This window comes from Podarcis vaucheri (genome assembly GCF_965113315.1).
Source record: "Podarcis vaucheri genome assembly, chromosome: 4".
Lineage (NCBI taxonomy): Eukaryota > Metazoa > Chordata > Lepidosauria > Squamata > Lacertidae > Podarcis > Podarcis vaucheri.
The window spans coordinates 58574660-58597652 of record NC_138762.1 but is presented as its reverse complement, the minus strand read 5'-3'; the positions used below and the strand labels follow the sequence as shown (position 1 = coordinate 58597652).

The following is a 22993-nucleotide window of genomic DNA, read 5'->3' as shown; positions in this document are numbered from 1 at the left end:
GGTTACAGACTCCGCTAACCCAGAGATAGTGCTTCAGGTTAAGAACTTTGCTTCAGGATGAGAACAGAAATTTTGCTCTGGCGGCGCAGCAGCAGCAGGAGGCTCCATTAGCTAAAGTGGTGCTTCAGGTTAAGAACAGTTTCAGGTTAAGAACGGACCTCCCGAACGAATTAAGTACTTAACCCGAGGTACCACTGTATTGAGATTGACTTATAGCTGCCTGTGCAACATGGTGACTGGGTTCAGACCTGTGGCGCATGTGGAACTCTGGGATGCAGCATTCATGTGGTAAAGGTAAAGGACCCCGGGCAGTTATGTCCAGTCAAAGGCAACTATGGGGTTGCAGCGTTCAGGTTGAGAGAGCCAGCATTTGTCCACAGACAGCATTCCAGGTCATGCGGCCAGCATGACTAAACTGCTTCTGGCGCAATGAAACACTGTGATAGAAGCCAGAGTGCATGGGAATGCCGTTTACCTTCCTGCCGCAGCAGTACCGATTTATCTACTGGCGTGTTTTCGAACTGCTAGGTTGGCAGGAGCTGGGACAGAGGAACGGGAGCTCACTCAGTCACGGGGATTTGAACCACTGACCTTCCAATTGGCAAGCCCAAGAGGCTCATGTGGTGCATGGAGCTCTGCAGACCAAGCATCAATTCCTTTCTGTTTGCATCATCAGGACAACTGCATGAATGTGATGGCAATTTGAGCCTGGACACTTTTAACATTTCAGACCAGAATCCTCTTGGTCTTGGAAATCAGGTGGTCCAGCACAGCCAATCACGTGCCATTATCTGCTGTTCAACCAAGTCTGAGAAATATGGGGTGTTATTCAGAGCAGAGGTATAGAAATGAATGAGCATGGCTAAGTTTCATCTCATGCCACAAATGATGGAGGTGTCTCCACCATTACTCCTGAGCCCCCCCCCCCACAATACATCCCTCACAGCTTGCCCTGGGCCTTCTAAACTAAACTGTCACTCTCAAGTGCAGTGATCAGGTGAGGAAACTATTCGATCACCAACGTTGATGTAAATTTCAGCTGCCAGTCAGGCTGGCTTCTGTATTTGGGGAAGTATGACAATGCTATCTTGTCTTATGTAGGGTTGCCATACATCTGGATACGGCATTCAGAAAGGGTGCCCAAGCAGAAATCACTGAATTGTCTGAGGAAACCTGGGCATATGGCAACCCATGTCAGAAGTCAAAATATTGGTGAATTTTCTTTAAAATAGCTCAAAAACTTCACTTTTTAGACAAAAAAGGTCAACAACTCTGAGCAAAACTAACAATTTTTGTGTCCGGAATTTCACTTTTTGAAATATGGCAACCCTATCTTAGGTCTGTAATTCACAAATTCCCTTTCAAACCTTCTTTCAGCATGTTTATCTAAAGGAATAGATCTTAACCGCTTTGAGGCTTTACTACAGTTAAGTGGTATATAAATTAATCATCATTATCATATTGCTGCCAAGCTAAGGATATGCTGTATTAATTTGATATGATTTCCTTTCATCCTGTCAGTTTACTTCAACTGCATTGGGGGATTTCGGTGCAGATCGTCCTTTAGGTGTATTGACCAAACAGCAAGATGTGATGGAGTCTTCAACTGTAGAGATGGAGAGGATGAGTATAGATGTGGTAGCTTTGATTTGATTCTGGATTATACATGCTACTTCCCCTCAAAACTTAGCTTTGATATTTTTTGTTAAAAACTAAATCCAAGCTCTGTTTGAAACATTCCACTCAATATTCCCAAACAAAACATGGCTGACCATTGTTTGCTGCATTCTTTTTGCACGAACAGAAGTTACTATTGTTACCTTTCAATATGGCAGGACACTGAGGGCAATTTCTAGGTCAAGAGAGCTCATGATCACATGTAGAGAAGGTGCATATCAGCAACAGAAATTATGCAGAATGGCAGAATGGCTGTGCCACAAATAAATGTGTTATTCCTTGGGTAGGGATGGATGAATCTGACAATTTTTGTTTCTCTTACTTTTCTCATTTTTTTCCAGTCTTAAATCCAATTTTCCACACTTCCACAGCAATTTGCAGATTAAAAAAAAAATAATCATTGAAATTTGTCAGCATTTCAGTGCACATTTATCCTAATACATTTTTGTATGTAATTTCCCCTAATATAATGTATTTTTGCATGTTATTTTCACTAATGCATTTTTATATGAAGTTTTCCATAATATATGCAGTTGTAGACACATCATTTGGAGAACTGCATTGCAAAATTGGGAGAGGTGCAAATTTAGAAGAATGGCTGTGTTTTGGTTCAAGAAGTGCGACTTACGTATTTTCTCATTAAAAATTACAGGGAGGGGTGGACTTGATGAACTTTGGGGTCATTTCCAACTTTACAAGTCTATGATTGTATGATATGATTCTATGAAAAAGCAAAGAAATTTGAATTTATCTCCCATCTCTATCTTTGGGCTTCTCTAGATTATTAAGCACACAAAGATTTGCTCGCACAAAGATTACGCAGAAGTCATATGATGACTGTGCTTTAGTGAACATTCGTGCTGAATTGCTTGAGGGGAAGTTATACTACAATAAGCATCCATCCTGATTTCCTTGTGGTTAAATCGTTTCCTGTCAACCAGTCATTTATCCCAAACTTTTTAGTGTGGCTCCCTATCAGTTTCCCAGCCACAAAAGTCCTTTGTGCTTTAAAAAAATAAATCAGATTTATTTTGACAGTGAACTTCAATCCATTTTAATGACACAGACCTATACCCCAGTACGTGATTGAATCCCATCGACAAATTCTAGAGGCAACCTTTAAGGCACCACAATACATTACATTGGTTTTTTTGGCTGCGAGAGGCTGATATGGCTACCTCTCTAGAACAATGTTTCCCAAACTTACCGTAATTGCATAAGCTTTTGAGAGTTTAGTCTTACAACCGTGTCCCTTCTCAGGTGAAGATACTTTGAGAGTAGTTTTAATAATATTATTTTTTGTAAACTAGAGCAAATTCTGCTGTTTACCCTTCAAAAACTCTTGGCCTGCTCCCGAGGGCACATGTACCACATTTTGGAAAGCACTGCTCTAGAAGATTGCCAAGTGCAGAGTATGAGCAGAGCAGGCATGCCAACTTGAATAAATATTGGGAGAGCCAGGTAAGGCCTGTCCCGCATAATCGATCACAGGATGTGGCTGTTAGTATCTTGGCTCACAGGCAGAGGTACCTGGCCTCCCCCGAGGCAATTGAGCGAGATACTGTGTTTACCTTCCATCTGCGACCTCCGGCAGGCTAGGTAAGCAAACCCGGCGATTCTTCTCATTAGAGTGAGATAGAACACACCCTCTGCTTCTCTGCTTCTCTCTCCCTCCCTGCATTCTCCCAGGGAGGAGAAAGGAGACAGACAGGAGTCCTTTTTACATGTTTATTCCTGTCACTCATCAGTACATAGAAATGCGACTGTTCCCTTCAGACTCCATCAGAAGAGACTCAACCTCCTCCCCTGTACTTCCAGCACAGGTCACATGACACTCTGAGCTAACATCCGGTGCTCAGTACAGAGAATAGGCTCCACCTTTTCTCCAAGAGTACAGTGCAAAACAACAGCTTCCTGTTTTGCATTCCAGCCATCTGGAGCTGGCTTTTGCCTTGGGGCTTTTTCCCAACATCGGCGTGCACATACCATTTGAATGGCAATGGCCATCAAAAAAAATTTTTTTGGGGGGTGAAGGGACCTTGACCTCTAGGATTTGGCTTCTGCCCCCTCCCAGAGTAAGGAGGGTGTAGAATATCTCAACCTTCATGAGTTTTCAAGATAGCATTTCTTAATTTTACATTCATAACCTATTTTGTTATAAAGCCCTGTTTCGGGAAGTTTTTAATGACTGGTGTTTTAATGTATTTTTAATCTCCTGTTGGAAGCCACCCAGAGTGGCTGGGGAAACCCAGCCAGATGAGCTGGGTATAATAAATAATAATAATAATAATAATAATAATAATAATAATAATAATAATACCTTTATTGCATGAAATAGGAACAAATGCACAAAAACCAATGCCAAAATTCATCGGATCTCGAGAGACACAGTACATTAGGACACTGATTCAGTCGCAGCAGTTGCTTATTAGCTATTTACGGCCTTTCTCTCTGTATCTCACAGTCAGACTGAGTGGCAAGAAGGCTGTGTTGCAAGTGTTTGCTTACGGAGCCTGGAGGACTGTGTGTTCAGAAAACTGGCAAGAAACCTATGGAAGAGTTACATGTAAATACTTAGGTATCTCAAGGTACTGTATAGGAAATGACCATGGAAATGAAGGGTTCGTATGTCAAACTGTTGCTTGCTTTAAAAGAGAAGTCCCTCTCATTACACCCGGCTTTCTGAAATACAACCCATGTACTAAAAATCAAGGTGGTTTCTGCAGCAAAGTGCTGGTTATTTTTTATTTCTGCAGAAAGTGCATATTTACTACAAAACACTATTAATCAGTAAAGCCCCTGGAAATATAACATTGTGTTATGTGATTAGCATACAAATGTTGTAAACAAACAAACAAATGGCATTAACAGGACTGACAGGGGCTTTTTGTTGCTGTCTCTGTGTCACCTGTTTTTGACACAGGATGGCACAGGAGACTTGTTGCAACTCTATGTTTCATTTACAAATGTAAAGGTAGAGTCAAAGGGGAGGCAAGTAACAAACAGCCCTAAAACCAGCAGGCCTGCTACCCTATGTCAGTTCCACATTTCCTACACAAGGGGCCTTCAGCCAACTTTGAGCTCTCTCTCTGATTCCATCCCTTCAGATAGTGCAAACTATTTTTTATTCATGCCCATAAACAGCCTGGCTGGAGGGTGGCAAGCAACAAAGCAGAGATGGGTAACCTGCAGTTCTCCAGATATTGTTGGACTCTAGTCAGCATGGTGAATGGTCGGAGATGATGGGTGCTATAGTCCAATAATATTTGGAGGGCAGCATGTTGTTCACTCCTGGTTGACTGATATCTCATTCAGATACAGAGATCCCCAATGATCTCCAAAACATTAGCTCTCTCTTGAGGAAATGCCAAACTATAATTCTGGGCTATACTCAAGCAATATGAGCAAGAAGGCTGGCCTCAGGTTGGCATGTTCTGACAACAGTCAGAGGCTGGATAGGATACCACCAGGGAACCACGTGTATGTTGCTTTGGGTTCCATGATGAGAGAAAGGCAGGATATAAATGGGAATGGATAAGTAAAACAACAGCAGGATGATCCATCAGAAGCCACAGTGGGATTTTAGTGTGTGTTCACTGATTATCCATTAGTTTAATACAGGGTTTCCTTAAAACTATGGTATTTGCAATATTTCCATAAAAACTTTATAGCAAGCCACCTAACATTTGCAAGCCAGGTAGGCTAGCCATGTGATAGATGAAGTAAATGTTCAGAATGTTGCTGAATTTTCAAGGCAATTCCTGTTATTTACAGCTTTGTGAGTTCGAGGGCCTACCCAGTGACCGCTATTGAAGAAGCATTTCAGAGGCATTTTGTTGCTGCAGATCATTGGTTGTCAGCCGATCAGCTGACATCTCCACAGAACACCACGTCCTTGCGGTATGTCTCAGATGCTACATTACAGAAAGATACGTACATGAATTATAAAATATAAACTCTTCCAACCCAGTCCTGCTGGTAGGGCTGGACTGCAGTACACACCATCTTATACCCTTAGACCCATGGCAGAGCCTTTTCAGTGGTGATTCCCCAGTGGTGAAATGCCCTCCCTTTTGAGGTGCACCTGTCTCCGTAATTATTCAGGAAGTACTGGAAAACATCTGTGTTTACCCAGGCATTTGGTGGCTGAAGAATACTGTTCCAATCTTACCACCTCGCCAATAGGAGGGTTCCCTTTTTCTTTCTTTTGTTTGGAGGTGGGGGAAAGGAAAAGGGGGTCTGTTTGTTCCTCCCCACCCCAGCTTACCAGGCAGGCACACTGACTTGGGAAAGTGATGGGGGGGCCCCCTGACATCATGTCTAGGTGTCACGCAGCAGCCTGGTTTCCATGGCCAGGGGCTTCTTGGCTTCCTGCCACCCCCATAGGCCAGGGGCTGCTTTCCCTCTGCAGCAGGAGGAGGAGCTCCCATGTTATCGGCTTGTGTGACAGCGCCGTCTCTGAGCATTGTGTATGATGTTGTGATGTCACATGTGATGCCCGAACGAACACGGAGGGGCCTCAGTTCTCCACTAACAAATATTGGGGGGAGGGGGCGAAAGGGGTTCAGCCCCTAGGAGTTGGCACCCTTGTTCCCAGGTGGCAGGTAGTAAATAGACAGGTCCTTTTATTTCTTTCTCTCCCTCCCCAAAGCAAAAGAAAGAAATGGGGACAGATTTTACCCCTTCCCACCACCATCTGGTGTGTGTGTAAGAGTGAACAACCAGTGCAGCAATGGGGGAGGGTGGGAAGGGAAAGAAAAGTGCACAGGACCTCTGGAGCCCCCCCCCCAAAGAAACCCATTGCCTCATAATAATACAAAGGAAGGGTGCTTTATTTATTTATTTAATTCTGTTTACAAATCGCTTCTTATAAAATAAATCAAAGCAATTTCATATCTTTACAAAGCAGCAAAAAATACCACCAATGATACTATGTCATAAATGAAAACAATTAGAACAGTTTAAATAAAAATGAAAATGAAAAGGCAACAGAAGCTGGAAGACTACTTTTAAGAAGGGGCTCCTTTTTTCTTTCTTTTAGACGTAACACATTGAACCTCAATTTAATTTGATGGATGAAGTGGAAAGAGGTAGCAAGCATTCAGGTCTATCACTTTGTCTTCTTTTCATTTCAGAGAAGAGTGTGCCTCAGGCTATGTGATCATCCTAAAATGTTTGGGTAAGCGCTTTGAAAAACAGCAGAATGTAGCATCAGTTTCACAACAAGAATTGTGGGAGAATGTGCAAGCTAAAAGTTTGTTTGTGCAAGTTGAAATATGCAAGTTGAGAGCATGGTAGCTGCTCCAATTCCTTTCCAGGGGTCAAATCATGTACAGGAGACCTTCTAGTGGGTGAAATTTGACAGCAATTCTCAGAAATATCTCCCTTCTGTAAATAAAAATTTAGCAACTAGGAGAGAAAAATGATACAAGCGAGAACTGGCAGATGAGTTAGAGAAAAAGAGAGAGTGATTTGGGAACACCAAAGTAAGACAATATATTTCTCAGGAATATTCTTATGTGTCTCTTTGAGTTAAGCATGACTTAGATTAAGAACTGGGTCTTTAAAATATATGTGCACAGACATAACTAGGAGTTGGCGAGAACAGCCCCTGCTAGGGGCTCAGGCCTGGGTTGGTTTGTTTTTTATCACAAAAAATCACCTATTGGACTATAGAGTGTATGAAGCATTTGTGTGTAGTGATGCACCAACACTGTCACGGTGAGATCAAACACAGGAGAAGTTTCCCATCCTCCACACACTGCAGCACAAAGGTGTGTGAATTTTTTGCCCTTCCTCCTCACCTCATCCTCACTCCAGACACTTCAAGTACTTGTGTAAAATATAGTACTTTCTAATGTGGCTGTTGTGCTAAAGGGCCTTTTCCCCAGGAGGGGCACTAATACAGCTCCTTGCAGAAGGGACCCTAGGTACATCTCTGTATGTACAGCTCGTCCAGATAAGGATTCCTCACTAGTGATTCCAGTGATGCTACTTTCCCTTTTCTACAGCGTGTGGCGCTCGGTCCAGGTATGCCCCCCGTATAGTGGGAGGAAATGCGTCGATGCCCCAGCAATGGCCATGGCAAGCCAGCCTTCAGTTTCAAGGATATCATTTGTGTGGTGGATCTGTCATCACCCCTTGGTGGATTGTAACAGCAGCCCACTGTGTTTATGAGTAAGTGCCATGTCTCGTTTGCCATGTTTTGCACCGCAGACACCTATTGCGTGGGTTGTTCCCAACCAGTTGTTGACCCCAATCCTAGCTGGGCCACAACTGTGAAGTAAGTGTCCTGCCTACATACTGGCCAGGTTTTTAAATGAGGCAGCAGTGCCAGGGAGTGAAGCAATAGTAACGTTTCTCACATGTGGCAGCTAGACTGGTGACTGGGAATGGCCACTGAGACCGTATAACACTGGTCCTGAAAGACCTACATTGGCTCCCAGTATGTTTCTGAGCACAATTCAAAGTGTTGGTGCTGACCTTTAAAGCCCTAAACGGCCTTGGTCCAGTATACCTGAAGGAGCGTCTCCACCCCCATCGTTCAGCCCGGACTCTGAGGCCCAGCGCCAAGGGCTTTCTGGCGGTTCCCTCACTGTGAGATGTGAGGTTACAGGGAACTAGGCAGAGGGCCTTCTTGGTGATGGTGTCTGCCCTGTGGAACGCCCTCCTGTCAGATGTCAAGGAAATAAACAACTATCTGGCTTTTAGAAGACATCTGAAGGCAGTTCTGTTTCGGGAAGTTTTTAATGTTTGATGTTTTATTGTGCTTTTAATGTTCTGTTGGGAGCTGCCCAGAGTGTCTGGGGAAACCCAAACAGATGGGTGGGGTATAAATAATTTATTATTATTATTATTATTAGTCACTACTGAGATGTGTAAAGGGCACAATACTATGCTAGGAAAAAGAAGGGCAATTTCTTGACACAGGAAGGTCATGAAAAATCAGTTTTGTTGTTGTTGTTTAGTCGTTTAGTCGTGTCCGACTCTTCGTGACCCCATGGACCAGAGCACGCCAGGCACTTCTGTCCTCCACTGCCTCCCGCAGTTTGATCAAACTCATGCTAGTGGCTTCAAGAACACCATCCAACCATCTCATTCTCTGTCGTCCCCTTCTCCTTGTGCCCTCCATCTTTCCCAACATCAGGGTCTTTTCCAGGGAGTCTTCTCTTCTCATGAGGTGGCCAAAGTATTGGAGCCTCAGCTTCACGATCTGTCCTTCCAGTGAGCACTCAGGGCTGATTTCCTTCAGAATGGAGAGGTTTGATCTTCTTGCAGTCCATGGGACTCTCAAGAGTCTCCTCCAGCAGAGATGGGGTTAATTATGAACAGGTACAGATGTTAGGGCCTGGGGAGAAATTAATTTCAGTTCACATTTTCATGAGGTCTTTTACAGCAAGGTTCACAAATTGCTGCAGAAATGTGGAGAACTGAATTCAAGATTGGAAAAATGAGAAACTGAGAGAACTGAAATGGTCAGATGCTTCCATCCTAGTAATGGTACACACTGAGGAACAACTTTAGAAAGACTAAAATAAAATAAAAAGCACTATAAGAATAAATGTTTTACTGGCAAGCTGGGCATTGGAAACTGATTTATTAAATATTTGATACTAATAAGCATTGTTTCCAAATCTGAAATCAATCATGGCTGAGCACTGATGAGTATATAAAAAAATCCTAACAAGCTGCTATAATTATACACGATTTCTAGAATGTGAATCTTAGTGTAATTCTGTCATTGCTGGAAATGAGTTCTTGTGGCAGAATGGATTTAGCACTGAGGCCAAAAATGTGTCACACAGGTTTGGCAAATGATTTTAAATGTTGGAAGCCACTAACCCTTTCTCTTTCTAATGTCTTTGTTTCAGTTTGTACTTCCCAAGAGCTTGGAGTGTGTATGCGGGCTTTGTAATACTGGAAGAAGGCCCTGCTAATCCATATTTAGTGGACAAAATTATATACCATAAAAATTATAAACCCAAAACAATGAAGAATGATATAGCATTGATTAGGCTGGCCAAACCACTTGCACTAAATGGTAATTTTGAATCTGTTGCTATTTCTTTCTCTTTCCCCTCTTGTTCCGCATTTAAACTTAGAATTGATTACTACTGTCACTAAAAATATAATATTAATCTGTGGTAATCTGAATCAAGAACCAGCAGTCCCACAATGATGCCTAATGGAGATAACAATAATTTTTTATTTTAATTTTTATGTGTCTTTTATTATGTTTGTATAGTTGTAAACTGCATCATTTTCTAAAAAATTGCTGTGTACGTCTTTTTTAAATGAATAAGTAAATGATCCCACAATATGAGCAATCCCACATAGCAACCTGATTTACTTGTTTTCTTGGCATGTCAGCAACACTCTAAAATACATACCCAGGTTTTTTGGAGTGTGAATCCTCTTGCTCTCAGAATAACAAAGACTTCAGGATCTGTGCTGATCCTGAAGTCATCCTTCCATTCGTATGAAGCAATGTGGAACCCTTGCAAGTTAAAAGAAAGCACTCTGCATGTGGATAGTGAGGACTGTAAGCATAAAGAATGCATCTGGTTACCTCAATGAAGAGTGACATGTTGGTGGTCCATGGACCACAGCAGTTTTATCATACCCACAGGGGTGTTCTCAAAAGGTTGCCCATAATTTTGTTTATAAGGGAAATAAATTGTGTGGACAATGTCATGTCTAGTTTGCTCCTAAGTACCAACAGAGTTAAGCGAGAGGCCCTGTAAGAACAACCCAGCTGGACCAGACTGAAGGTCCACCAAGGCTAATATTCTGCTACCCACAGCAGCCTTCGGGAAGCCCGTAAATACAGCATGAAGGGCATAACCCTCCTCTGCTGGTGTTTCTCCACAACTGGTATTCAGAAATATGTTGCAGCTTAATTTTCCACATGCAAAGTATGTGCTCTGCATTGAGCTACAGCTCTTCCCCCCAAATTTGTATTTGCAATCACTGGTAGTTCATCCATGTACTTGGAGTCCTTGTCATGAGGATGGGCTGAACTTCCCAAAGAATACTGGAATGGAGAGCACTTGTTTTGACCCATGGGTTTGCTTCCACAAACAGAAAAACCCACAGTATATTTGTTTAAAATGCTGAGGAATATATTCCTTGATCTAGCATAAGCTAATGCACCACAAACAGACCCATTATTTATATGATGAGGTAGAGTGAATAACCCAAAATAGTGGGGGGGGGGGGAGCAAGCTTGAATGCACACATCTCCAGTATTGTGTTTTTATTTGAGGTGCATTTTCATGGAAATGGAGAACTACAATGCTAGTCTATATGCTCTATCAAGTTATACAGTAGCAAATTAACTGGATGGTTAGTTCAGATCAATACATGAAACTTCCTCTCTCCCACTCCTTGTTGCCTCTTTAGAGTTGCTTGTTGGCCACAATGAATCTTCTGAACAGTCATCAGTTCAGGCTTTGGCTGAATGTCAAAGGCTTGACCTCCATAAGTGCAATACAATACAGATGATGGGAGTCAAAGCACATTACGCAATTCTACTACTGAAGGCATGTCAGGCTGAGTATACACTATATCTTTAAAACACATACAAAGCATATTTTCCCCCTCAATGAATTCTGGGTACTGTAATTCATTAAGGATTGCTGGGAATTGTTACCCTGTGTAGGCTAAACTACGAGGTCCAAAATCCTTTGAGGAAGAGAATGTGCTTTAGATGTGCTTTAAAGGTGTAGTGTGTATTCAGACTTTGTCTGGACCTGACACTACCTATATTGGAGGCATAGCTGTCAACTTTTCCCTTTTCTTGCGAGGAATCCTGTTTGCAATAAAGGAATTTCCCTTAAAAAAAGGGAAACGTTGACAGCTATGATTGGAGGCCATTTGGAGACCATATTGAAGTTGCTCACATGACTATCAAAAATATGTATTATGAAACTGCTAGTTTGGAGAGCAGGTATTTCTTTTTACACAGGTAATATAGAGCCAATTTGTCTTCCTAATTTTGGAGAACATTTTCCAGAGGGGAAAATGTGTTGGATATCAGGATGGGGAGCTGCAGAAGAAGGAGGCGAGTATTTTAGCATTTGAATCTAACAATGTATTTTTTGATAACTGAAAATTTGCTATGTGTGAACAATTAATTCAAGAGATACACTTAATAAATACTTTCCCATAAGCAGAAAAATTCCAGTCTGACCAAAAGTGTCACGTACAGAGACTTCTCCTCTTCACATCCATCAGCTAGGGGTGAGAAGGAGCCCCAAGTCTCCATGAGACACTGGTTGATATCCAATAATAGTCATAATAATGGGTCTACTCTGAATTGGACTAAAGTTGGATATTACCCAATAATATTGGCTTGATTGCTTTCAGTGAGACTTAAGCTCAGCTAAGATCTCCACAAAGTCTTAAAGAATTTCTGGGTAGATTTGGGAATTCCTTCTTAATATTAAAAAAAATGTATAGGACTGAACAAATGTTTCAACTACAGTGGATCCTTGGTTTTCGAACGGAATCCGTTCTCGGAGACCATTCGACTTCCGAAATGTTCAAAAACCGAAAACAACACGGAAGCCTCAATACAAAAAGGAAACTAAAAATGGAAGCCTTGTGGCACGTTCAGCTTCTGAAAAGCATTTGTAAACTGATGCAGTTACTTCTGGACTTTTGGCGTTCGAAAGCCGAAAAGTTCGACTTCCGAGACGCTTGAAAACCGAGGTTCCACTGTATTTCTAAAGAAAACTAAATGCAGCATTGGTTGGCTGGCATTAATAAAATATATGAAATTATAGGAAAGTTTTTTGTTTTAAATGAATTTAAAAAGTAAGAGCTAATCACTTTTTAAGATGCCATATCTTCACTATCCCTGAAATGGAGAATTTAACTTCTGTCTTGGAACAGGTGATACGTCAGAGATTCTGAATTATGCTGGTGTCCCTTTGATTTCTAACAAAGTGTGCAACCACAGAGAGGTCTATGGGGGAATTGTGGCTTCGTCAATGCTCTGTGCAGGTTATTTACAAGGAGGCATAGACACATGCCAGGTAGGGACATTTCTTAAAGGTGACTGTCTTAACTGAGCAATCTGGTGGTGGTGAAGATACTACCAATATCCCAAGATGTAAAGGGCCTTAGAGGCAAAAGCAGCACTTTAAATCGGGCCCAGGAACAGTCTGGGAGCCAATGAAGATAATGAAGTACTGGTACAATATGTTTATAATCCCCAATTCCAGTTATTAGAAAAACTGGAATGAGGAAGTGAGTAGCTTGCTTGTGGGTGTCATACAATGAAGGGCAGGTTAAAAATCTAATCCATTTGAGGGAGTCAATGAGAAGGAGAGATGGGCATTCATTTGTACTTGCTGAGTGGTTTAAATAAAATCCTAAACATAAATCCAGGTACATTGGATTGCCGAATGACAACCCTCAAAGCATGATGAAGTCAAGACATTTGCAGCCTTTCTCCATGGTTCCATCAATTGGTTTTTGAATGACTAACTTCTGCTAGCTTAAGCGTTATTAGCAGCTCTCCTTCCTGTTTCTTTTTGAGATCCAGACAAAAGCTTGTTTTCCTGTCTCTTTCAGGGAGACAGTGGGGGACCATTGGTATGTGAAGATCGGAATACTTGGAAGCTGGTAGGAACAACCAGCTTTGGGGTGGGCTGTGCGGAAGAAAATAAACCAGGGGTCTACAGTCGCATCACCTCATTTCTGGATTGGATACATGAACAAATGGAGGTTTACTTTCCAGTAGTTTCTTCTCCCCAGCCTAACCTTAATAGTGGGGTCAAGGGGCTGTTATGCTTCTACCTTATCAATGGTTTCCTTAATTGCAACTTCTTCCCCCTGTTCCATACAAGTGAATGGAGCAAGGGGAGGCGATTTTCACTCCTTTCATGTATTATGTTGGTTGTAGGAGGAATTGTTAAAATTCACTGTTTATTAAGGGAGGGTGGGATCCTGGACCCTCAGTCCTAAATTGGGGGTGGGGCGTGGGTGGGGTGTGGGCAGGGTGGTTAAGCATGGGAAATATACAGAGATTTGGGCCAGCCGAGGAGACTTGAGCACCAACCCTGATAGGAGTGATAGCTTGGTCACACCCTAAATTTCTTCTGTTTGCCCATAGATAAGATAGAAAAATGGGTAAGAGTTGCAGGGCTGTGTTTAAGCAATTCCTGCTGGGTTTTGCATAGCAACCCTTTCTGAAGCAGGAACACAGATTGCGCAGAGAACAGCAGGTATTACTTAATGCTCTTTTAACTGTGACATTTCACATGGCGAGGGAGTGCAGAGTAGTATATTTTGAAGTGGAGGAGACTATGAAGCAGCCTGGTATTGCAGTGAAGGAAGCAGGAGAATAGTCTGTCCAATTAAAAAGCAGCATTCCTTTATGGTAAAATAAAATACAATAAAACCATATCGGAATCACATGTCTAGGACATTATTAACATTTTGTCAGTCACCATCTGTGAATGAGAATACAAGTTTGATTAGTAAGAACTATTTGCCCATTTCCGGCTCCCATCCTATCCTAAATACTGACTTTAAAAAACTACCATAACATAGTGGGCACAGAATAGGCATCAATTATTATATGTCTTATTTTTCTGCTGTGATTTTGTGTGGATTTTGAAGTAAATTTCATAGCTAAATGCTTTTTTTTTCTTCCTGAGAAGCAATACTATTGATGTCTCAAATGGTGCATGCTTCATTTGTATTTGTAGAGAGAAGAATGGAAGAGAGGAGGTTAGATCATTACCACATAAACTCTTCAAACTGTTTGTTTGGGACAGAGAGGACAATCAACTTTCATCCTGCACAGTTTTTGCACTTCCTAACAGAAGAGCTGCTACAACTATCTTTTGTACTCATCCCTTTAAAATGCACTATGTCACAATGAAGAATATTCATGTATTTTGATGCTGTCACCCGGTTTTCAGGTGTAAGCATGCCTGCATGCCAATAATCCTTCTCTCCTAACCCACCTGTTCCTGGTGAACTGAGATGGAAAAGGAAGATTCCAGATCATTAGGCCAGCGAAGTGAAAGGTATGGACAGGTTTACTGGGTTTGCTGCCTGCCTGAAAAAGAAGATACAACCAGGGCAGGAAGGAGGTGCCCATCTCTCAATTGATGGTAGAAATAGTGTACGATGTTGGTTGGGTGCATTGGCACTAAAATACTGATGGATTTTCTTTTGACCTTTTTAAATCATCATCATCATCATCATCATCACAAACTGATGTGGAAATGTGAAGAACTGAATTTAAGAAAGAAAGAAGAAGAGAAACATAGAAAAAACAAAACTGGCTGTTTTACCCATCCTTTTTTGAGCAGCTAAAGAGTTCTGATTTTTGGCCCCTAAGCAATAGCTGAATGCAACTAGAGTGGGGCAGTGTTTGCCACCAACAAGAACACAAACAAAATCACATTGTCAGCTAGTGCTTGCTCCTTAAATTTTGTTGCCTTTCCTGTCTCAAAAATTACAACTGCACTGCTATTTCCCTCCTAAATATGTTTAAGAACGCCAGGCTCAAGTCTTTCCTTTCCACATACTGCTCAGCAGATTGGTTCACTGTAAAACTAGGTGGGTGGAAAGGAACAAGGAACGTGATTTACTTTGAAAAGCCCTCCCCACTTTTCTTTGAATCCAGCCTAAGAAATTCTGTGAATCAATGCTCTTGATCTTTAACACAGTTATTCTGAGATTTCTAAATTACATATGGTGCCTTGTCGATGCAAAGGCACATTGTAAATAAGCAGATGTGTAATCATCTGATGGTGCTTGATTTATAGCCTTAGATGGCAAAATACTAGACTTAAGGCATGTTGTAAATAAATGAATAAATAAATAAATGCAAACATATCAGTCTGATGGAGCTTGATTTATAATCTTGGAGGTAAATTTTAAAAAACAACAACTACAGGAGCTCTGTCATTTGTTTCTGGGCATTCCATTATGAATGAACATCTTCCTTTTAACTGGGCATTCTGTGCAACCCAAAAATTATCGAACAAGTAGTGATCTAGGTTCACAGAGTATACCGAGGAGAGGAGCCACATTACACAGTTACCACAGAAAGTCTTTAGGCAATGAAGCAAGCAAGCAAGCAAGCAAGCAAGCAAGCAAGCAAAATAAATAAATAAATAAATAAATAAATAAATAAATAAATAAATACCCATTCTGAAGCATCAAGGCAGGCTGTGATACGTTTAAGCCTGGAATATGAAAATTCATTCTAAAAATATAGCTTACAGATGGCACATTTTTTAATAGTGGGAGAATTGCACATTTATGGGAGAATCCTTACAGAAGCAGCACATGAGAGAAATGAGTGTGATATGCCCCAGAATGTATGCACTATTCCTTAACTTACGGTATGTATAGTTAGATTGTAAAGCGAATCTACACTGGTTGGTTGTAAATGTGTTATAGAAATGTGACACCAGAGGGCGCTGTAGAGCAGGGAGCTTTCGACAATGGAAAACTGCACTGAGAGTTATATAACATTAGTTAATAACATTTTTACGATCAATGTTCATCCAGCCCCAACGTATCGTCTCAGTATTTATAACAAATTATAAATAAACTAGCATATTTCTCTTTGTTAAGTGGTGTGCGAAATGGTGGAGTGATTTCCACACCTATATCCCAAGTGAATAATACCGGTGTCCTTCTTTATGACTATACCCAGATAACTTTCTTGTTGCAGGGAGACTAGACAGCATTGTCACAGAGGTACAATTTTCAATGTGGTTTAAGAATCCCTCTTCCCAGTTTTGTGGGAATTGTAGTTCTGTGAAGGAAATAGGGGTCTCCCAACACTTCTCAGCACCCTTAATGAACTACACTTCCCATCATTCTTTGGAGAAGCCATGGCTATTCAAAGTCATATGATGTTTCTTTAAATATATAAACGCAGACTGGGCCACTGTGTCTCAGCCTAACCTACCATACAGGAGAGAACCATGTTACCTTGATGTTCTTGGAGGAAATATACAAGTAGATTAACAGCTTCAGAGCTACCAGCCAAAACCACCATGTAAAGCACATACATTGCCACATGATTGCATTATAGCCACAGGACGGTTAAGTCCAGTCAAAGGTGACTCTGGGGTTGCGGTGTTCATCTCGCTTTCTGGCCAAGGGAGAATTAGTCCACAGACAGTTTTCCGGGTCATGCAGCTAGCATGACTAAACCGCTTCTGGCGCAATGGAACACTGTGACAGCGGCCACAGGAAGCATTTAGAAAGGGAAGAAACCACTTAAGCTAGGCATAAATTTCACAAGCAGTAACACATTAAAGGCTTCTGGAAGAAGCCGTTGGGCTTGTTAACTATTTCACACCCTAGAAAATCTCATGCAACAGTGGATGCAGAAAAGTAGATGAAAACATAGCACACAAATGCCTGCAAATTCTTGCCCTTACTCCTGGGACAACAAATGAAGGAGAGTGTTTCTCATTGTTAGTGAGTTGCCGTACAGTTCATGAAAACTGCTGTTTAAAATAAAAGCAGGGCAAGCCAATGGGAAACACATTAACGATAGTACTGGAAGGGGGAACCAGCAGCCATCCAAATATTGTTGAACTCCTGCTCTCCCCAGCCCCAGACAGCATGGCTATTAGTGAGCAATGGTGGGAGTTGCAGTCCATCAGGAAAAGAAAAGAAAGAAATTGGGAGGCTGAGAAAGAAATTGCAAGAACTGTACAGTAATTCATAAAACGTAAGAAATGCAATTGCTCACTCTTTGTCCCAGAAGTAAATGCAGGAGTCTTGAACACTTTAACAATCCACAGGGAACTAAAAGTGATCTTATACATTCAATATGGTACAACTACAGTGGTACCTCGGGTTAAGAACTTAATTCATTCTGGAAGTCCGTTCTTAACCTGAAACTGTTCTTAACCTGAAGCACCACTTTAGCTAATGGGGCCTCATGCTGCTGCTGTGCCACCGCCACACAATTTCTGTTCTCATCCTGAAGTAAAGTTCTTAACCTGAGGGACTATTTCTTGGTTAGTGGAGTCTGTAACCTGAAGCATCTGTAATCTGAGGTACCACTGTATGGTGAAGTTGCAGTGCACATCCACATAAATGTTTAAAATAAGACTTTATAATGCTGGTCTGATCCTGCTCCCCCCCCCACATTCAGGTACAGTTCTGGTACTAATAGCTTTTTTTTGCTAAACTAGGATGGTCAGTTCTGCTGGTAAATCTTTGCAGTGTTTCCCCCCCTAAGAAACAGTGAGCAAACAGCACCTAACTACTTGTCTCTCTAGTCTAGAATTAAATCTAAGAGATTTATTTCACTGTATGCAAGTCAAATATGCTGTTTAACTTTAGGGAAGGTTATAGGCGGTAGCTATAGCCAGACCCACTGCGAGTACACAGCTTTGGACTGCAAAAATGCAACCAGAATTGAGTTTAAGAATTGGCAATATTACACATTGCAGTCCTGTGATGAGCAACTCTTGACTTTATGAGGGGAAGGGGAGAAACAACCCTGTAGAGTGTATGTAATTCTACCTTAATGTAATCTAGTAGTTACATTATGTTAATATTTCTAGACTGCTTTTCTGTCCCAATGGCTTCAAAATGGCTTAAAAATTAAAAACAAATGGCTAAAAATGACAAATGCAAGTATCAGCATGACCACCTCTGACCAGATAAATACAACAGAGAACCAAGGAATATACCGTATTTTTCGCTCTATAAGACACACCAGACCATAAGACGCACCTAGTTTTTGGAGGAGGAAAACAAGAAAAAAAATATTCTGAATCCCAGAAGCCAGAACAGCAAGAGAGATCGCTGCGCAGTGAAAGCAGCAATCCCTCTTGCTGTTCTGGCTTCTGGGATAGCTGCGCAGCCTGCATTCGCTCCATAAGATGCGCACACATTTCCCCTTACTTTTTAGGAGGGAAAAAGTGAGTCTTATAGAACAAAAAATACGGTATATCTCTATCTATATATATAGTCAATGCCAAAGACCTGGTGAAATATTTCTCTCAGAACTACTTCTCTCTGCTGTAACATGTCTCCACATGTTGCCTAAAGCCTTTAGGGTCGGAATTCCTTTGACTAAGTGCGTACCCTGTTTTAATTTCACTGAAAGTGGGTGGGGGTTTTTTGCGATATGTGATTTTTATTGCCATGTATGGTTTTATTTACACACACATACTGAATGAAGGGGCAGCTTAATTCCAATAGATGACCCAAATTCACTGCTCTGCATCCAATTTCTAGGGCAGCCACCAGACCTACCACATTTCTTATGGAGAGCATCTTAGTCATCATCCCCACAGGTAGGGAAAAGGTGGGAGGAAAAAAGACGCACACTGCTTCCACATAGAGTCTAGCTACTTCCTTAGCTATGCAAAGACCTGCCATTCAGGGCCATCTATCTTAATCCTGCCAACCAAAGGGAATCTGTCAGGTGACACTTGTCTGAACTACCTGACCCAGTCTAGCAGCCTCTTTTCATACCACCAATGTTCACAGAGTTAGGGGGAAATCAAAATGGCAAAAGCAATCCACATGGCAGACATGGGTTTGTATAATACTGGGGATCTCTTTTCAACTGCATGTGTTCTACCTACCCTGGCTCATCAATGAATGGTGTATAAACAGGGTGCATGTCTGATCCCAATAAACAGGGTGTATGTCTGATCCCAAAGCTCACTCCCATGACATACTGGATTTAAAGAGTAAATGCTGGAGCCTTGGGTGGAACCTGCCTATGTGTAAACAGCCTTTAGCAAAGTTTAATATCTGAACCAGTTTTCTTTTCTTTTAGAACAGCTATCAGGGAAAACCCGTCACAGTGAATGCTGGTAAATGTGTTAATGGTCTAATTTTAATCAAAAAGAGATATCAGGAACAGGATTCCAAAAAGCACCACCTTAGGCAAATATTCTATGAAACCAAGCCAACAAACACAGCCAATATATAAAACAAAACTCTCTCTGGTGTGGTTCTCATTTACAGATTCTCCATCTTCCTTTCCTTGAGGCCGATCACAGACGCTGCAATGGGAAACAAAATGATCTGGGTTCTGGCCATTTTGACCATTGTAGGGCTCAGCAATGCCTTGCTGCGTAAGTGCACGCATTTTCAGTATTTCTTTTATCATTTCTATTATATGAAAAATCAAGTGGCATACAACGAAGCTACACTAGCGGTGCAAGCCTCTGCAGTTCTGCTTGTAGCACTGCAGCCAAAATATCAGTTCTAAAAGGCGGGTGAACTTTCTATTATATATTGCTAGATCTGGCTGTCTTGATGGGGCAGTATTGGAGAGCTATCTAGGAATGCATTTCTGTGCAATTCTAATAAAGAAGGCTTCATTCCTGTTTATGTTCTAAGCCCCAAACCCTGTATTTTGAAACCAAGAAAACCTGAAGTAGGAGTGTTTAATATTATGAAGTTGGTTTTATTTTATTATATGAATATAAAAAATAGCTCACCCACATTTACTCTCTGGTTATTTCTAAAGGGGGCAAGAGGTGGGGGGAGATTTGTCATAGAGGGCATTTAGGATGTTGGTAAGTTTGCTCAGACAGGCGGAAATCAGGGACATGCAAAAGAACTGGAATTGGTGCCAAGACAATTCATGAGGCAGTGGATGGATGCTGTGTCTTCTAACCATAGACAGTATCTTCTGGCTTCTAAATGTCCATATATTCTAAAGCTCCTTTAACAGATATACAGCCCACACTAACCAAATTAGCTCATTAAAAATAGAATTAAAAAGAATGAATTTGTGGCAGCTACTGAATCTTTTGTTATATGGCATATTATGGCATTTTTTCCAGGTTTACAAACAAATATACCCATGTCCAATGTTGGATATGTAATAGCTCAAATAAAACCATGTGCTAAGCTGAATATGTGTCTGAAAATAATAATTTTGGTTTATCTATATATCAGGCTTTTGAACTGGTTTTGACCTTATTAGTGCGCTCATAATAATCTAGCAACAAGGTTCTGATCATTAAACTTACATTGCTGCCATAAGAGGCCATTGTGTTATTCTCATGAATGAAGAGAAGTTTTCTTCTTTTCTAGAGCAATGCTAGGGCAGGTGCTTCTTTAAGAAGTTGTGCTTTCATTCTTCATTCTGAAGTGGGGGCTGTGTGTGTGGCAAACAGGGAACTCTCCCTTCTTCTGGTTTAATATGATGGCTGTTTGCCATAATAAACGTTGACTGACATTAAAGCAATGAATGATGAAAATACCAGGGTTACTTTTGCACTAAAACTATCAGCGTTAATGTGACTAGAATTGTAATTAGTGTGATGATTACAAGAAGATCAAATAGATGTAACTGTTTTATTTAAAAAGCAAAGGAGTACATGAATTTATGAGGGTGCTTGGTGCCTATATAAAGAGCATTCGTGGTCATCTTCCTCACAGAAAACAACTTGCTGATATCAAACTTTGCTTTAAATAGCTTCAGGACAATGCAATGTTCCAGCAAGATCAAGAGAAAATTGTGGCTACCCAGGCATTGGTGAAATTGAATGCAGTGCAAGGCAATGTTGCTTTGATTCAAACGTGATTGATGCCCCCTGGTGCTTCAAACCCATTTCAATAGAAGGTTAGTATCCACAACTCTAATTCGTTTTTGGATTCCAGTGTCAAATACATTTAATGTGTGTGATTTTTGGTACATAAAAGTACAATATAAATGTCTTGTTATAAGAGCTTAAATTATTCTAAACATATTCATTAACGTAACCTTGGCACAAGGCAGGACTGAATCCCAAAATCAGTTCTGCTAGTCTCCTTCTGAAATTACAAGTATTGGTGTTGTGCAGTGGTCTTGTGATGCCAAATACGTTTCTAATTTTTCTAATTTGTTATTTTCTAATTTGTACGGTGGTTCTCTAATAAAGCAGAAATCGCACCTGAGGGCTTGATCCTCTAACAGATGCATAGAATCTAGGGTTGCCAAGTCACAACCTGGGGAAGAGAGCTGCATCTGAAAAGCTCAGCTCTGTAAACTGATGCGGCCTCAGAGATGCATATATCACATTCCCCATCTCTCCAGCCACTCTCTCACACACATGTGCTAAACCAGCCCTTTCCCAAACAGATGCCCTTCAGATATATTCATCAACATCCCAGCCAGCACAGCAATGCTGACTGGGGCTGCTGAGGATTGTGGTCCAAAACATCTGGATAGCACTGCTCTGGGGAAAGGCTGCACTAGATCAGGCTGAAAGGGAAGGATGGAGAAAACAGGTAGCTGGGGATTTGTGTAACTGGGGCAGAGATGGACAGGGCACAGGGCTGGGCTAGGCTAGCCAGATGCAGAGGCCGCCAAACCTTTCAAAGTAGAGTAGAAGAAGGAATTTCAGGAGGTGAAGTTGGTACGACAGCTGCTCAAGGTGTGGGAGCTCTGTCTTCTTTTGTAACTGGCCATCCCGTCCCCAATAAAGGTATCTGAGTAATATGTAAATCAAATGAATAACATGACATCAATCATGTTGCAAAATTCCCCACACACTTAAAAGCAGGAGACTGGGAGGTGGACATTGCAATGGCATCACACATCACAATGCAGATTTTGTATTAGCAGATATTAGTACAGGGAAGAGGTTAAAAAAGATGAATGGACTGCTCTATTGAATGGCAGCTAAGTGAGTTGTTCTCATCACTACAAATTATATTTATTTTATGTTGATCATTTGGGAAATGTTTGGAACGTGCATCAATATGTTTAAATGAGAATTTTTTTTAATGCTTGAGGCAAGAAATGCTCTGATGAAGTGGATTGTGTGGCTGATGCTATTCTTTCACTTTCTCCATCCAGAGTGTGTGTTATAAGGAATGGATTCAGTGATAGTAGGAACCACTTCTCTACATGAAGAAGCTGTGCACAAGGCACTTCATCATCATGGACCCGTTTCTTGACAATGTTGGCAACTGAGATCCTGCAGAATTCTGAGACTAATTGAACCACTTAAACCATGCTGTAGATTACTTCTTCTGATTCTTCCCCCCTACTGTTCAGCCCTTTGCTCCTTCCTGAAGCAATAAATCAAAGCAAAAGTGTGTTGCGTCCTTAATTTCTGCTTTCCTTCTCTTTCTTTCAAATTCAGAGATTTAGTAAGAGGCACCCACCCTCATATCTATACATGCCTGCCAAGTACTTCTCTATATTGAAGAAATAAGCCTTTCCAATGCACAGTTGTGGAGAATTTAGATCAAATGTGCTAGAAGAGCTGTTTTTCTAGGGTAGGGAAATCATTTCCTGCTGTGGCCCTTGCTCTGTTCTGCCAGAGGATAGGCTGCTGTTTGATAGCACTGGCTC

General features: G+C 41.3%; 2 protein-coding genes across 2 annotated transcripts in view; both read left to right on the top strand.

The window, feature by feature from the left end:
• TMPRSS3 (transmembrane serine protease 3) overlaps window positions 1-15490 on the top strand; it is a 38523-nt gene extending 23033 nt beyond the window's left edge. Inside the window, exons 5-14 of the mRNA XM_082221238.1 lie at window positions 1522-1638; window positions 4142-4265; window positions 5452-5577; window positions 6813-6856; window positions 7689-7854; window positions 9549-9718; window positions 11645-11740; window positions 12574-12716; window positions 13258-13410; window positions 14397-15490. Of these exons, the coding sequence (XP_082077364.1) occupies window positions 1522-1638; window positions 4142-4265; window positions 5452-5577; window positions 6813-6856; window positions 7689-7854; window positions 9549-9718; window positions 11645-11740; window positions 12574-12716; window positions 13258-13410; window positions 14397-14423 (1166 nt within the window). The 3' untranslated portion in view covers window positions 14424-15490. The remainder of the gene's footprint in view (window positions 1-1521; window positions 1639-4141; window positions 4266-5451; window positions 5578-6812; window positions 6857-7688; window positions 7855-9548; window positions 9719-11644; window positions 11741-12573; window positions 12717-13257; window positions 13411-14396) is intronic.
• A 4136-nt stretch (window positions 15491-19626) lies between these two features.
• Window positions 19627-22575, top strand: LOC309531561 (trefoil factor 3-like). Its single transcript, XM_082221153.1, has 3 exons — window positions 19627-19772; window positions 21128-21274; window positions 22493-22575. Exons 1-3 carry the CDS (start codon window positions 19706-19708, stop codon window positions 22504-22506), a joined length of 228 nt encoding a protein of 75 aa, XP_082077279.1. The 5' UTR covers window positions 19627-19705; the 3' UTR covers window positions 22507-22575.
• The last annotated feature ends 418 nt before the right edge of the window (window positions 22576-22993 follow it).

Bases quoted from the DNA above. Each gene is read 5' to 3' on its own strand.
- LOC309531561 (XM_082221153.1), top strand. From the start codon at position 19,706: ATGGGAAACAAAATGATCTGGGTTCTGGCCATTTTGACCATTGTAGGG. The intron at 19,773-21,127 runs GTAAGTGCACGC...TGCTTTAAATAG, and splicing joins GCTCAGCAATGCCTTGCTGC to CTTCAGGACAATGCAATGTT.